The 14,070-nt window shown below is 32.6% G+C and overlaps 1 protein-coding gene across 1 annotated transcript; it reads right to left on the reverse strand.

Moving 5' to 3' along the window:
• Window positions 1-235: 235 nt before the first annotated feature.
• LOC148200923 (bifunctional aspartokinase/homoserine dehydrogenase 2, chloroplastic-like) lies at window positions 236-6,930 on the reverse strand. The gene is made up of 18 exons (XM_088113898.1): window positions 6,765-6,930; window positions 6,486-6,538; window positions 5,991-6,365; window positions 5,820-5,908; window positions 5,434-5,737; window positions 5,273-5,325; window positions 4,976-5,190; window positions 4,807-4,894; window positions 4,602-4,715; window positions 3,983-4,081; window positions 3,519-3,713; window positions 3,180-3,265; window positions 2,656-2,881; window positions 1,965-2,110; window positions 1,587-1,722; window positions 1,110-1,193; window positions 933-1,025; window positions 236-775 (listed from the first exon to the last, which is right to left on the reverse strand). The coding sequence occupies exons 1-18, from the start codon at window positions 6,896-6,898 to the stop codon at window positions 530-532; spliced, it is 2,736 nt and encodes a 911-aa protein (XP_087970024.1). The 5' UTR covers window positions 6,899-6,930; the 3' UTR covers window positions 236-529.
• Between the last annotated feature and the right edge of the window lie 7,140 nt (window positions 6,931-14,070).

The following is a 14,070-nucleotide window of genomic DNA, read 5'->3' on the forward strand; positions in this document are numbered from 1 at the left end:
AGATGTTTTGGACTAAAAAAATTAAACTAAAAATAGAGGTGTGTGCTTAGAAACAAACAGGATGTTATTAACAAAACTTTGTAGTGAATAAGTCAGTGGTACCCAATTTTTCTTTGGGCCCAAACTGTACACGGGCTTCTTTCTCACCGTCTAGACTTTTACACCAGCTGTGCTTTACACGTGTCTTATTCTCAATGATTGAAACAAGTGAAAATATCTTGCATTAGTCGTAATAAAACACACGAAAAATTAACTTGATTCAACTAACAAATTCTAACTCATAATAAATTCACCGTTAAACGAGTTATTTTTCTCAGACAGAAATACAAAAAAACTTTGGAGATTACATGTAAATATCTCACTTTCACAGAATTTAGTACCGCCTCACACTTAACAGGCACTGACATCCACACTTTTAAAATAAGGTGTTTATATATATAGACTGTGTCTACTATAATGCTTAGGTTAAAATCCTAATTATTTATTGTAGGAGTATTGTTTGTTTTGACCCTGAAAGTTGCAATAGAAGCTATGATGGAGCACCGAGATACGAGGCAAGTCGTAAGATGTCACTGAATATTCCGGCAGCAGTGACTTGGGCACCAGCTCCAGGTCCACGAACAATGAGTGGTTGGGTTTTGTACCTTCTTGTTGTGAAGGCAATCATGTTATCTGATCCTGATACTTGTGCAAATGGATCATCCTTCTTGTATCTTCTCAGTTCTACTACTCCTTTGCTATTTCTCACGTCCACCACTCCAACGTATCTCAACACCTTCACACATAACATCAATAACAAACCTTTAATTTATCTTAAATATACTGTAATTTACACTTTCTTTAAATAATTTTTAATACATCATGTGGGTGAACCAATTAATGTAGCTATTTTCATCCTAATCAAGATTCCAGAATATTGTCTGGTTACTCACTTCTCCACCACTCTCTGCATCTTTTAATTTCTCTGCTAATTCCTGATCAAATTTTGGCAACTGCTGCATGAACTCTTGAGCTGATGCACTGCCCTGCAAGTTCTCAAAATATTCATATAAAGTGTTGCAATACTACTCAATTAAACAACTTTATAACTAATAAAAATTGGTTCTTACTCTTAATGGTTCTGGCACGAGATTTTCAACGGGAATATCAGAAAGCTCTAGCTTCAAACCTGATTCCCTTGCAAGAATTATCACCTGTAAAACCACGGGAAATCTAAAATCAAATAATAATAACAAAATAGTTAAAGAGAATTGAGTTAATTAAGAATTAAAAAGCTATCGTGAACAGAAATAGCACTGTCATCATCCCGAATGGTCTAACTAGTCGTAACTTTCTTTTATAAATATAAATTATACATTTTGAGATTTGTATTATCCATATAAATTATGGACAGGACAAAAATTTGATGCTGTTTAAACTAACATAGTTTGGTTGAACTTGTGTGTTTTAAATATTTCACTGTTTTTTAGTATATCTCAAAATTAACGTGATATATCGACCTCAAGAAGCCATTTTATACTTCATAGAGGTGACAAGAAAATGTTGCAGAGGATCCCTGGGATATGTTAAATACTGTATACATGTACCTTTCTAGCAACATCAGTTCCTGAGAGGTCATCCCTTGGATCAGGCTCAGTATAACCTGCATCCCTTGCTTCAGCTACTACCTCACTAAAAAGCCGGCCATCTTTGAAGTTGTTAAAGATGTAACTCAAAGTCCCACTGAAAAACCAAATCAGTAACTTAGGTTGAAAGCATAAGATCAAAGGAATAAAGCGTAAAAACATAAGTGATCCATGAAGTGATGTTCTTTCTTTCTATTTTACTACAGAGGGAGCAAAAACTGCCACAGTGTGGACAATAATACTGAGTGCAACAACAGAAAATCCAAATGTTTGATACATTAGGCTGTCTAATCCATAAAAAGAGAGAAGTGGAGATAGAAAAACAGTTTCACAACGAACCTGAAGATACCTTCAATTTGCAATATTCTGTCACCTGTCTCGAGAAGGCCCCGTAAAGTGCTGATAATTGGAAGACCAGCCCCAACAGTAGCTTCATAGAAGTAATGTGTGTATGATTGCCTCTGAAGCGCTCTTAACCTCAAATACTGGCCATGGATGCAAAGAAGGTGAGAAGCCGCAAAAGCAGTAACTTAACTATGAAGCAAAGAGTAAAAGAATAATAGTATTGAAGATCATAGAAAGGAAGGACTTTGAGAAATACAATTTTTCTGTATGAATTGGAAGCGACAAAAACTTCAATGATGTTATTTAATTAAAAGAGCAGGATCCCCTACCCAGTTCCCACTGCATCTTGCATAACTTTTATGGAAAAATTGAAAGAAAGAAAGAAAGAAAGAAAGAAACAAGAGTTGATTTTAGCTTAACGTAATTTATCATACCTTCTTAGTATTCATAGAAACATTACCAAAACATCTTAAATAAATTGGCATGGGGATTTCCAGTTTGTACAGAGTGCTATACCCAAAATTTATAGGGACAACACATAAGATAGGTTGTATAACAAAAAAATTGAATTAAAAATGGCGTTTGAGTATCCTTAAATAAGGAATAATCCACATGTTACATTATAAAAAACGGTCTATGTTATAAAAAGGACAATAAGACAATAAGCTGGATGGTTTCATTTTACCTCATCAAGTGGTCCTGAATTTGCCTTCTTGTTGGGAGTGATGACATGTATTCCTTTGCATAGCCAACCTTCGTAATTGCTAGCAATGACGGAGTCGGCTGTGCAGTCCACTAACACAGAATTTGGTATAAAATGATTTCCATGCACAATTTGAACAAATTTTTCCAAATTAGCCACTTCCCCTTTTTCTTCTCGAAGTTCTCTCCATTTCTCTAAGTTGATGCCCCTGAAATCATAAATAATAGTTCATGGTAATTTAATGAATGAAATCATAAATTATAGTTCATCTTAATTAGCTGTTGATTGAATTAGGGATGCGATGGCTCATGCTTCTATTATGCTGTTCTATGGTATTGGAACTGAAGACTCATAAGCTTCTGGGTTAAATCATTATCCTGACCTAATACTTCTGGTATAGAGGTTTCCTTTTTTTCACTTTGGAATCTGACTATTATTTGTAAGGTCTCAAATATTATGTTAACTATTTGATGTTCAAATAATAAAACTTGAATAATTTGACTTACTTATCATCATCAAGGAGCATCAACTTAGAACCCATGATCCCCATCACACGCAAATCAATGTTAAGTTCATCTTTAAGAACTGCAGCCTGCGTAAACAAATGTTACATAAATTCGGGATAAACAAATGTTACTTCATCATTTCATGGATCCTGTATAGTATGCGTGCCTATGCATGCCAGCATATAAGCTCATGCTTTACAGTAACAAAATACTAAGTTAATAGCATACCAACTGATAGAACTGTACTTTCAACAAATAATAAATTAATTCTGAAATTAGAATATTTATAGTTATTATTTCTTATCTGCATTCCTTAAAAATTATCTACAAAAACTTTACCTGGTCGTTTAGCTGGTCAATCAGTGTGCTTCCAATTAATCCAGGCCCAATAATGCCCATTGCTATGGTGGTTCTTGAGAGATAAAATCTGGAATGAACTGCCCGTAAAGCCTTTATAGAATCCTCCCGCTTTACAACTACGGTGATGTTGTACTCAGAACAACCTTGTGCTACAGCACGTACATTTATGTTGGCCTGTGTTAAATTTCAAGAACATGTTTGTATACACACAAGTTAAACCTGCGAAACAATATATGCCAAACCAAAAGAGTAGAGTAGAAGGCAAGTAATTCTTTAATTCAATGTAACATTCATGTTCGGTGGATATATCTCAATTTCTTATCTCTTTTTGTATACATTCTTGGTGTATATTTTCTAAATAGATTGCAGAATTTTCTAAATAGAAACAAATAACAGGACAGCAATAACTTTCGCAATACTGACATCAACCTTAATTTCCTGACCTTTGCCAATGCTTCGAAAAGGGTGGCACTAACTCCAGGAGTACTTGCCATTTTCTGGCCTACAGCAGCCAAAATACTACAATTTGGATGGATGGCAACCTGAGAGGCGAGTACATTGTTTAGACAGTTTAATTTAATGAATAGTATATTTCAACAAAATAAAATATAAAACCGCATACAAACTTAAAAGCGACCCAAAGAAACATTGTTGATATTCATTGTTATCAGCAATCTGTTCACCGATGCCCACATAAAAAACTTTTGCATTATGCGAGAACTTAATTCAACATTAACGAAGTAGTCCATAATCACTTTCAGAAATTTTAAATAATTTTAAATAACCTAACTGATATTTGATTTCTTTTTCCAAACCATGTTAAGTTGGGATGACCAATGTTTTGAACATTCGTTGTATGCTTAGTCTTCTTTTTATTGGGAGCAAACAAAAATATACAAGGAAAAGTTATACGATATCAATCTTCAGCTTTATAACGCTAATCATCTAGAAATATGATAAATCTTCATAGTCTTGACACTTGAATCGTGATATGAAGTCACTACTGAACACAAGAATTTGACTCAATCAAATTGAAATTTGCACCAGAATTAAATTTGGCACCTGAGAAAGTCGACCAGCATCCAAAGCTCCATGAAATAAAGACTGTAACACCTCAGCAACAGCTTTTACTTCTTTCTCAGGAACAGCAAAGCACACAGAATGCTCACTACTGGCCTACAAAGTTAATTACAATAGAAAATTCGTATGTATGTATATATGTAGCTATTGAAAATTAAGGAAAAACAGCAAAAGATGGTGAGTGCACCTGCGATATCATAATAACATTCGCTCCAACCTCTTTTACTGCGGAAAAAATAGCGCTAGCAGTTCCTGGAACACCAGCCATTCCGGTTCTGCAAAAGGAAACAACGAGAAAAACATTATAGTCTACAACTTAGAACGTCTAGCCTAAATGGCTGCAATCCATGACTCACCCCTCGACATTTACGAGTGCCACATTGTCTATGGTTGCAAAGCCTTTGACATAACTTTTTGATATCAGCTTATCTTCATCACCAATAATAGAAGGATGGCAGATCATTGTTCCAGAAGAAGAAAGGTTGAAAATGTTCCTTATTATGATTGGTATGCCATATCGAATAACTGGAGTTATTGTGCGTGGATGCAAGACATTAGCACCAAAATAAGACTGCTCAAGATGTTGTTTGAAAGTTAGTCTCCTGAATTTTATAGACATAATTAGCTTTAACACTTTCGAGAGTACAACTTACCATTTCCCATGCTTCTTGATAAGACAATGTCTTCAAAATCACAGCATCAGCAACTGCAGAACATGCCCATATTAAATTAAACTCACACTGAGGCTGTCAAATATAAGACAGAACAAAACAAAATTATCATCACGTGTCAATAGTGAAGGAGCTGAACGAACCTTTTCTGGGATCTGCACTATACACGCCATCTACATCTGTCCAAATTGTGATCTGGCGAGCCTTAAAGAGAGCACCCATAATAGCTGCCGAAAAGTCACTTCCATCTCTCTTGAGAGTAGTAGGAATATTCTGAGGTGTGCTTGCAATAAATCCTGTGGCAACGATTACATCAGATGGATTTAGAGAGTACCACTTCTCAAGTCTTCGTTCAGATTCCAAGTAATCCGGATCAACTCGATCAGAACGAGTAGGTTTTACAATAAGAACTTCCCTCGCATCCATCCATTTGCAGTCAATCCCTTGCTGCAGAATAAGAGGGAAGCAGCTTCCATCAGCACATTCAGATTAAAAGAAAATGCAGACGTTTCTCAATAGAACAGCGTACTTTCTTAATTACTAAAGACAACATCTGTGCAGACCATAACTCTCCGTATCCCACAACAAATTCAGTAAAGGATTCTGTGGCATGACCAGCTGCAAGATATGAAGTATGTTACATGACCTTTAAGTTCAAAGGGAAATTAAAGGGCAGAAACAGATAGAGAATAGGGGTTACCAATGTATATGGCCTGAAGCATTGCCTTTAGGTCACTGATGTCTTGATGCAACTGCGATAAGAAAGCAGCAAGATCTTCTCCAGCAATTAGGTCATATGCAGTAGAGCTGTGCTTCTGTAAAACAGCATCCAGGGCAGAAACATAAGACTCGTCACGGGATCGAGCCTTGTCGATAAGATCATACATCATATCTGTCACTTTTGACATTGCAGAGACCACAACAAATTTCCTCTCAGAATCATCATTAATAATTATGTCCGCAACATTCTTTATTCTCGATGAGTTTCCCACACAGGTTCCACCAAACTTGTGAACAGACCAAGTTTCTCCTTTGGGGAGCCGTTTTTCCTCTACAGCTACATCCACAGAAACATCTGCCAGAAAACAAACACACACTGAATTGTCATTGACAACTATAATTTCCATGACTTCTTTCTGCACAGCTACAAGAAAGCAGTCCTATGAGCATATAAATAATTAGCGAAAGTGTGAACCTGTAATTGAAGCACATATCCTGGCGCTCGGTGACTCTCTCCCCCATGGTAAACTTATTAACACCAAGAAAAAGAAAATCTGTCAATGGACAACGGCTAATTGAATGGCAAAGGAAAATCCACATCACTCGTGTTTTACATTCACCTAATCTTTTAAACGTTGTTTATGCGTGCAACACTACTATAACAGAATGAAAATGCAGGAAAGTGAATTACAGGCAACATTATTTTCAGAAAAATGAAATGAGAGTATGAGACACTGGTTGTTGGTGAACATACCGAAGGGAATGTGAAGAAGAAGGGTGGGAAGAGAGTGAGCAGTGACATGGAAAGCGGGGAACAACATGTGAAGTCTGTGGGATAGGAAGAGAATGAAAGATGACAGAACCAAGTGACACCATTGGCAATGCCATGAGTGTGCAAAAGAGAAAGGACAGTGTGACCCAGTTTGTCAAATATGAAGTCTATATATCAACATTCACTTTCTTACCTCTTTCTTTGACCCCATTTTTACTTTTCTCTCGCCGCTACTCTATCACGTGTAAAAATCATTTCTTTATCTCTATATTTTGCATTTGTTTTGTACAAAGAATCAAAGCACCCGCACCATTGGGTTCAACTGTATAATTTTTTATTACTTGATTAATTGTGTGGCAGTGTTAGCATGTGAGCCCTTGGAATGTGTCTAGGACCTATGAGTCCCTACCCAGTCCTCAATTATTTCAGTGAAATTCGTGATTTTGTCCTGTCCGACCCTAAATTCATGTCTGTGCCGTACTGAAAATGATAACCTCGGCGACATTAGCCATTCACACTACCTATCCCAGAATTACCTTCTATGATTTTTTTTCCAACACGTTTTTTTGTTATTCATCCATGTAAGGCCAACATCGTACAAATACTTTAATAGGTATGGTTATTTCTTTATTGGTCCATGTTTATTTGCTTGCAAATTCATCAAAGACTTTTTTTGGAATTTTGAACTGACAATATAAAGTTTGCAAAAGATAATGAAGCCAGAGAAGAATGTGCATCATCAATATAATCCCTTATGCCAATTAGTATTTTAGTTTGTATTATAGTGTATCAAATATATGTATATTTTTATCAAATATGTATATTTCACGTTTCCAACAACCTAATCGTGTTTCTTTTCTTTCAGCTCATTCCACGCCATTTCTGAGTAGGTAGACTGTCCTATCTGAGCCCAAGCAAGTTATTCCACACTTCCTGTTCTCCAATTCTAATATCTTTGTCTATAGCAACCTATAATAATTAAGAATTAGATATGATTTTAGTTGGATGAATTTTAACATGGTTTCATATTTAATTTTTAAAAATAAATAAATATAACACTTTTAATTTTTACATATTAAATTGTATTTCGTATTATATTTAAATTACTTATATTATTTGATACGTTTTAGTTGCAGTCTAAAATATTACTTAAAACGGTAAAAAAAGTAAATATGGTTTGACGAAAATAAATAAATATATATATATATATATATATATATATATATATATAATTGAATATTGTTTACTCCCGTTTTTAATAATAAGTTATGTATTTAAAACATTTTACACTTATTAATATATGAATTAAACATATTTATTGTCTACTAAAGACATTAAATTATCTTAAAACATGATACTAAATGATTAAATTGACTTTTTACAATTTTTCAGAAAAAATTAAATTAAATTGCTTTACGGATTTTTGGAAAGCGAAATTCAGAACTCACAATTACCACTGTTTCATTGACAAAAATCATAAAATCGGAATTTCATGTTCAACTTTAACTTTTTATTGCTGAATTTTTTATTAATTAGGTAAATTAGGTGGAAAAACAGCTTGCAAAAACTTCACAATTCTCCTCCAAAAACTTTTAACTTAATAATTATAACTTTTTTTATTAATTTTAAATTTCATTTTCTAATACTCATTCATGCTGTTACAAACAAAATCCCGCATCAAATAAAACAAAAGATGAGATGAGTTTATATACACATAAGATACATCTATTAGTAAGAGATATTTTGAAGTGATACCAAAAGTAAATTTGTGAGGGCTTAACTCAAAACAGACAATATCTTACCACTATAAAGATCTGTGTGTCTATAAGTAATATCAAAACAGATGGTTCAGGTCAGTACGTAACCATGTGTAAGAGAGGTAGAAGAACTATAGATATAAATATTTAAGTTAATATATATATATATATATATATATATATATATATATATATATATATATATATTCCTAAATTCAAAATATTGTTTTAGCTTTTAAAGGTAAAAAGTCAATTCATTAAATAAATACTAAAAATACTAGTAATGTATCCTTTATAAACAAATACAGTGATTACCTAGGAAAGTAATGCTATATACGTCTTTAAAAATATTTATCCCATTTAATTTTATTTTTACTCAAAGCGTGATAAAGAAAACTGTGGGAATTACTAATAAAAAGTGTCAACACTTTGCAAAATACCATTTGTAGTAGATAGAGTTAGTTTTTCAAAAAAAATGGTTAAAATAATAATAATGTATTATTCATCAAACTTAGAAAATGGCTTTATGCAAGAGACATTCTAAATTACTTCTTATAAACAAAAATAACAAACGAACTTCAATCTTCGTTTTTATGACAAAAAAGGGAAGGAATAACTTTTATGTTTCAATACTTGCAAAGTGCAAATTAGGGTTGGAAGAACATACTTTTTTAGAATTCTTATTTTAAAATTTTGAAAATATCAGAGGGAGAAAAACTAATCAAGCCAATTTATAAATATTTTTATTATAAAAAATGTAACGTTTCAACCAAAATTGATAAATTAAAAAATAAACTTAAGAATATAAAGAGACTGAAACTAAATAATGTTACAAAAAATATTACACCTAAAACATAATTTTTTAAAAATAAACTTAATATAAAATATATATGGTTAAAATATAGTGTAGTTTTATAATTAACAGAATTTTTTATTAATATGAATTGAATACCGACACTGAAATTGTATGGTATGTAAACACGGAGATGTGATTAAAATGGAAATAAAAAATAAGCATGGGACCCACTCAATGCTTAATTTTATAAAACATACAGAATAAACAATTATCTTTGAACAGATTCATTTTGGCTAATTGTGAAACTTACCTTCATTTTTAGCAAAGCATAGTAATAACTTATTTTCCTAATTTTATTCACAGGGTACATATTATTTTAGTTGATTAAAATTGAAATACATTCATTATTTATAACTATTTTAATTAATGTAATTATATATTCTGATAAATTGAAAAATGAACAATAGTTGTCCAAAAAAAAATACAGTGTTGTTAACTGATTAATAACGAGATCTGTGTATATGACAACTTTTTTTTTTATATTTATATAATTAATAATTGAATTTATAAAAAAATATTATTTTTTGGTGTATAAACGAAATATACGTGTACAAGGTATTAAATAAATAACTAAAACTATAAATAAAATAAGTTTTCAAAATATCAGAAATTAAAATAAATATAGTGTTGAAGATTAATTTCTCAATTATATTAATGTTGTTTTAAATTAATTTTATTTAGTAGAAAAGTAGTTTCAACATCACCTAAAACATAAGAAGCACTGCATAATTTTTTTTTATCTGAAAAAGACAAAAACGTAGAGTGACGTGATTATGAACCGTTGCTATAGATAAATTTTGTTTACAACTACATAATTAGATTAATATTAAAATCAGTTACATCATAATTTTATATATTTGAAGTTAAATATTCGTGATTTAACTTATCAATATTTTAAAAAAAGCGTTTAGTTTAATTAATTAAAATTAAAGTATGCATTTAGCTTAATTAATTAAAATTAAAGTATGCATTTACTTTTAATATTAAAAATAAGTTCGTTTTTTAATATATATTGTCACCTGTTACTATTGTTTTTTATGAATATTTGTAATAAAAAGAGTACGAGGATTGTAATTTATTATTTTAGTATAGAAGAATTACAATTATGTTTCGATATTTTTCTTAAATATTTTTTGTCTGCAATGAAACAGTATTTTATCAATTCAGTTTTCATATTTCTTTAATAAGATTTTAATTTTTTCAATGTTGAATGTTATTATTATTTTAATTATTTTAATTTAAAAAATTGTATACATGTTAAGTGAGTATTATATTATGAGGTAGAGTTATGTCTGATATTTTATATTTAATTTGATTTTTATATTCATTATTTTTTTTAAATTTAGTCTTAACTTTTTTTAAAATAAACAATTTTATATTTTTTAGATTGAATTCAAATTTAATTTTCATATTAATGTTATTTAATATATTTTTTAGAAGTTTAGTTGATTTAAAAATAGAATAAAAAATTTATAAATGAAGACTAATATTGTCTCATATAGCTTAAAAGTGGGTTTCCCTTAATTACATTGATTACAAAAAAATACTGCTATTATAATTCATAAACCGAACAAATGTTTACTAATAGATTTTTTTTTATGAGACCATGATATAATTTTCCCCTAAAACTAAAAGTAATGTAAACATTCATTTAGGATTCTAAGAAAAAACAGCTAAATAAATTATATTTCATTTGAAAATACATACTTATTCATCTAATATAATAAATAATGTAATTGGAGACGTTTGATAATAGAATAAGTAATATATATGATTTTTTTTAATTAAAATTAGTAATTCTTTAAATTTGTAAAACAATTATAAATTAAAAGAATATTACTCTAACAAATCATATTTTATTATTAATATATGTGGTAAACAATTGACAGGTATACAACGTCATGTTAATAAAATTATTAAATATTTAACACAAGACATATTTAGATAATCATAATTATATATTATTGTATCTTAATGATTAAATTTTAAAACTATGCAAGTATGGGACTTAATAAATTAAAGACAATAAGTTAATTTAAAATTAATCGTTAATATAGTATAAATAGAAACAAATATTATCACAATATTTTCCTTGTCGGTGATTAAAATTCCCTTAATTATAGTTAAAGTTGTTAAAATATAAATTTATTATGGGTTAAATATGTTTTTAGTCCCTCAACTATCAAGCGATTTTGTTTTTCGTCCCTATTTCAAACTTTTAACGATTTGATCCCTCTTCTTAAGGAAATCATAATTTTTGGTCCTCACAAACTAACGCCGTTAAATTTAGTCTCACGTGGCTAACGATATGCCACATATGATACCAGCTTTCACATTAATCTTGTGCCACGTGGTGTGCCACTATTCACCACCCTCTTCTCCTTCTCTCCTCTTCCACCACCACCTTCCCCTTCAACTTCGTCCTCACACAAGCCCGCCACCACCAACCCCTCGCTGCTCCGTCAGGCCAGTTCCGAACTCTACGAGCGTCCCACGCGCCGCATCATCGAAGAGACCGAACAGGTCCTCGACAAGGCTCTTGCCCTAGTCCTCAAGTGTCGCGGCAACGCTCTCATGAATCACGTGTTTACACTCAACCCTAGCGCCGCCTTCCGCAAGGTCTCCTCCCACCTTGAAAACTCCGTCGGCGACGTCTCCTGGCTCCTCCGCGTCTCGGCTGGCGACGCCGGCGGTGAGTACCTCGGGGGGCTCCCTCCCATAGCCGCGAACGAGCCGTGTCGGAGCTCGCTGCGAATTACCCTAAGTCTCAGGACCTTTTCGCTCAGCACAAGATGGTGACCTTGCTGGTTGGCCACCTCGCTTTCGAAACCGTGGAGGAACACAGTAAGTACGCTATTGTCAGCAAGAAACCCACTTCCATCCACGCCCTCGTCGTCGCCAGTAGCAACACCAACAACACTAATCTCCGAAATCAAAATCACCACCCCGAAGCTGAAATTCCCACACGCATCCCGAATCCCTTCGGTGAAGGACCACGAAATCTCCACAGAGTAATCACCAGCACAATTGCAATGCACGCTCCACTATTCATCGCCGGTGTCGCCTTCCCCCAACCAGCAGCAGCACGTGATTCACGGTTGGCGACGGCGGCTAGCGCGAGGGGTTGGTGGTGGCGGGCTTGTGTGAGGACGAAGTTGAAGGGGAAGGTGGTGGTTGTAACACCCAAATATTTTAAAGGGTATTACTGATAGTAGAGACTAAATTAATTCGATATCTCATATAAACAATCAAACTTTATTTCAATTACTCCAAAGTACAATACCAAACTTACAAACTTTAAACAATATAGTCTTCACCGTTGACATTTCAACTTTTAAATTTTACACAACATAATCTTCCCAATACAAATTTATTCTTTTTACAAAAAATCCATGAAAGGTTTTCCCCGCATCTCTCTCGTCTCTAAGCTTTTTCAACCACATCTGCAACATTATCTAATCACATATAACATGAGTTATATGATCATAGCATAAACAAATAAGGGTAAGCCAACCATATCAAATCAATCATTAAACTTGTAATAAGAATAGTTTAATCATTTATCTCTGCAATTACTCAAATATCATTACCCCGATGTCATTAATTCATCATTATCAAAATCATCTTCCTCAATTTCATAAACCTTACAATTTATACTATGCTTACTCACGAAGCCTTATGGTCAGACCGCTCTCTGCCTGCTTCCTTAAGCCTCACCTGTATACTATGTCTTACTCTCTGAAGCCTTATGGTCAGACCGCTCTCTGCCTGCTTCTATAAAACTTATGAACCACATATTTATGTCAAAGCCTTATGGTCAGACCACTTGCTGTCTGCTTTCATTAACCTCAGGTGTTACTTTGTTCATACCAAGCTCTCATGGTATAACCGAACATACTACTTCCCGTAGGAAACATCATTTCATAAGCAATAATTTCTTATATCCACTCCAACATTTCATCACATCAACATTTCATACTCTCTTATCCACTCCAACATTTCATCAAATCAACAATTCATAATCTCTTCTCCACATAACTCAATCATGTTCATTCTCTAATCATAATTTGACAATAACCTATTTTGGTGTCAATAAATTAAACATATCGCCAGCTATCATACTTCATATTATAAACTCATTTTTGACCATAACGAGTATAACTCAACATATTTTCACCAATTAAAGATTCATAGATCAGCCAAAACATTTCATCATATCTTAGCCACTACGTATTAAAGTCTGAGCTCAATGTAACGATAAATAAAATATATATGAAGTTTTTACCATGATAACTTTATGCATCTCCAATTAACTTATTTTATTTTAATTTCATCCTATTAGAGATCTTTCTTTACCCCAATTGGTCACCGGAGAGGACCCAGATGTCTGAACGCATCAAACTCACCTTCGACGCCAACACATATGACTAGTCACAACTGACTGGACCAGGCCAGGGCTGCTCTATGATCAGGGATGTGCCAACTCAGGTTTTTAAGGTTCCTCTATCCTACCAACAAAGGGAGGCCTTCAATAATTAACAATTTATTTATTTAAATTATCTACCTTGTTCGCTTATGCTCTAAATCTAAAATGCCTAATTTTAATATTTTTACTTCCTCTTACAACAACCTCAAATAGTATCACTACATCTATTTAATACTCATATACAAGTTA

The sequence above is a fragment of the Vigna umbellata genome, chromosome 4, assembly GCF_029865625.1.
Source record: "Vigna umbellata cultivar VRB3 chromosome 4, Vumbellata_1.0, whole genome shotgun sequence".
In the NCBI taxonomy this organism is placed as follows: Eukaryota; Viridiplantae; Streptophyta; class Magnoliopsida; order Fabales; family Fabaceae; genus Vigna; species Vigna umbellata.

Excerpts from the sequence above, each read along its gene's own strand:
- LOC148200923 (XM_088113898.1), bottom strand. The coding sequence starts at position 6,898 with ATGGCATTGCCAATGGTGTCACTTGGTTCTGTCATCTTTCATTCTCTT. Across the intron at positions 6,539-6,764 it reads TCTTCTTCACATTCCCTTCG|TTTACCATGGGGGAGAGAGT; the intron begins GTATGTTCACCA and ends GGTGTTAATAAG. Across the intron at positions 2,111-2,655 it reads ATTCAGGACCACTTGATGAG|TATTTGAGGTTAAGAGCGCT; the intron begins GTAAAATGAAAC and ends ATCCATGGCCAG.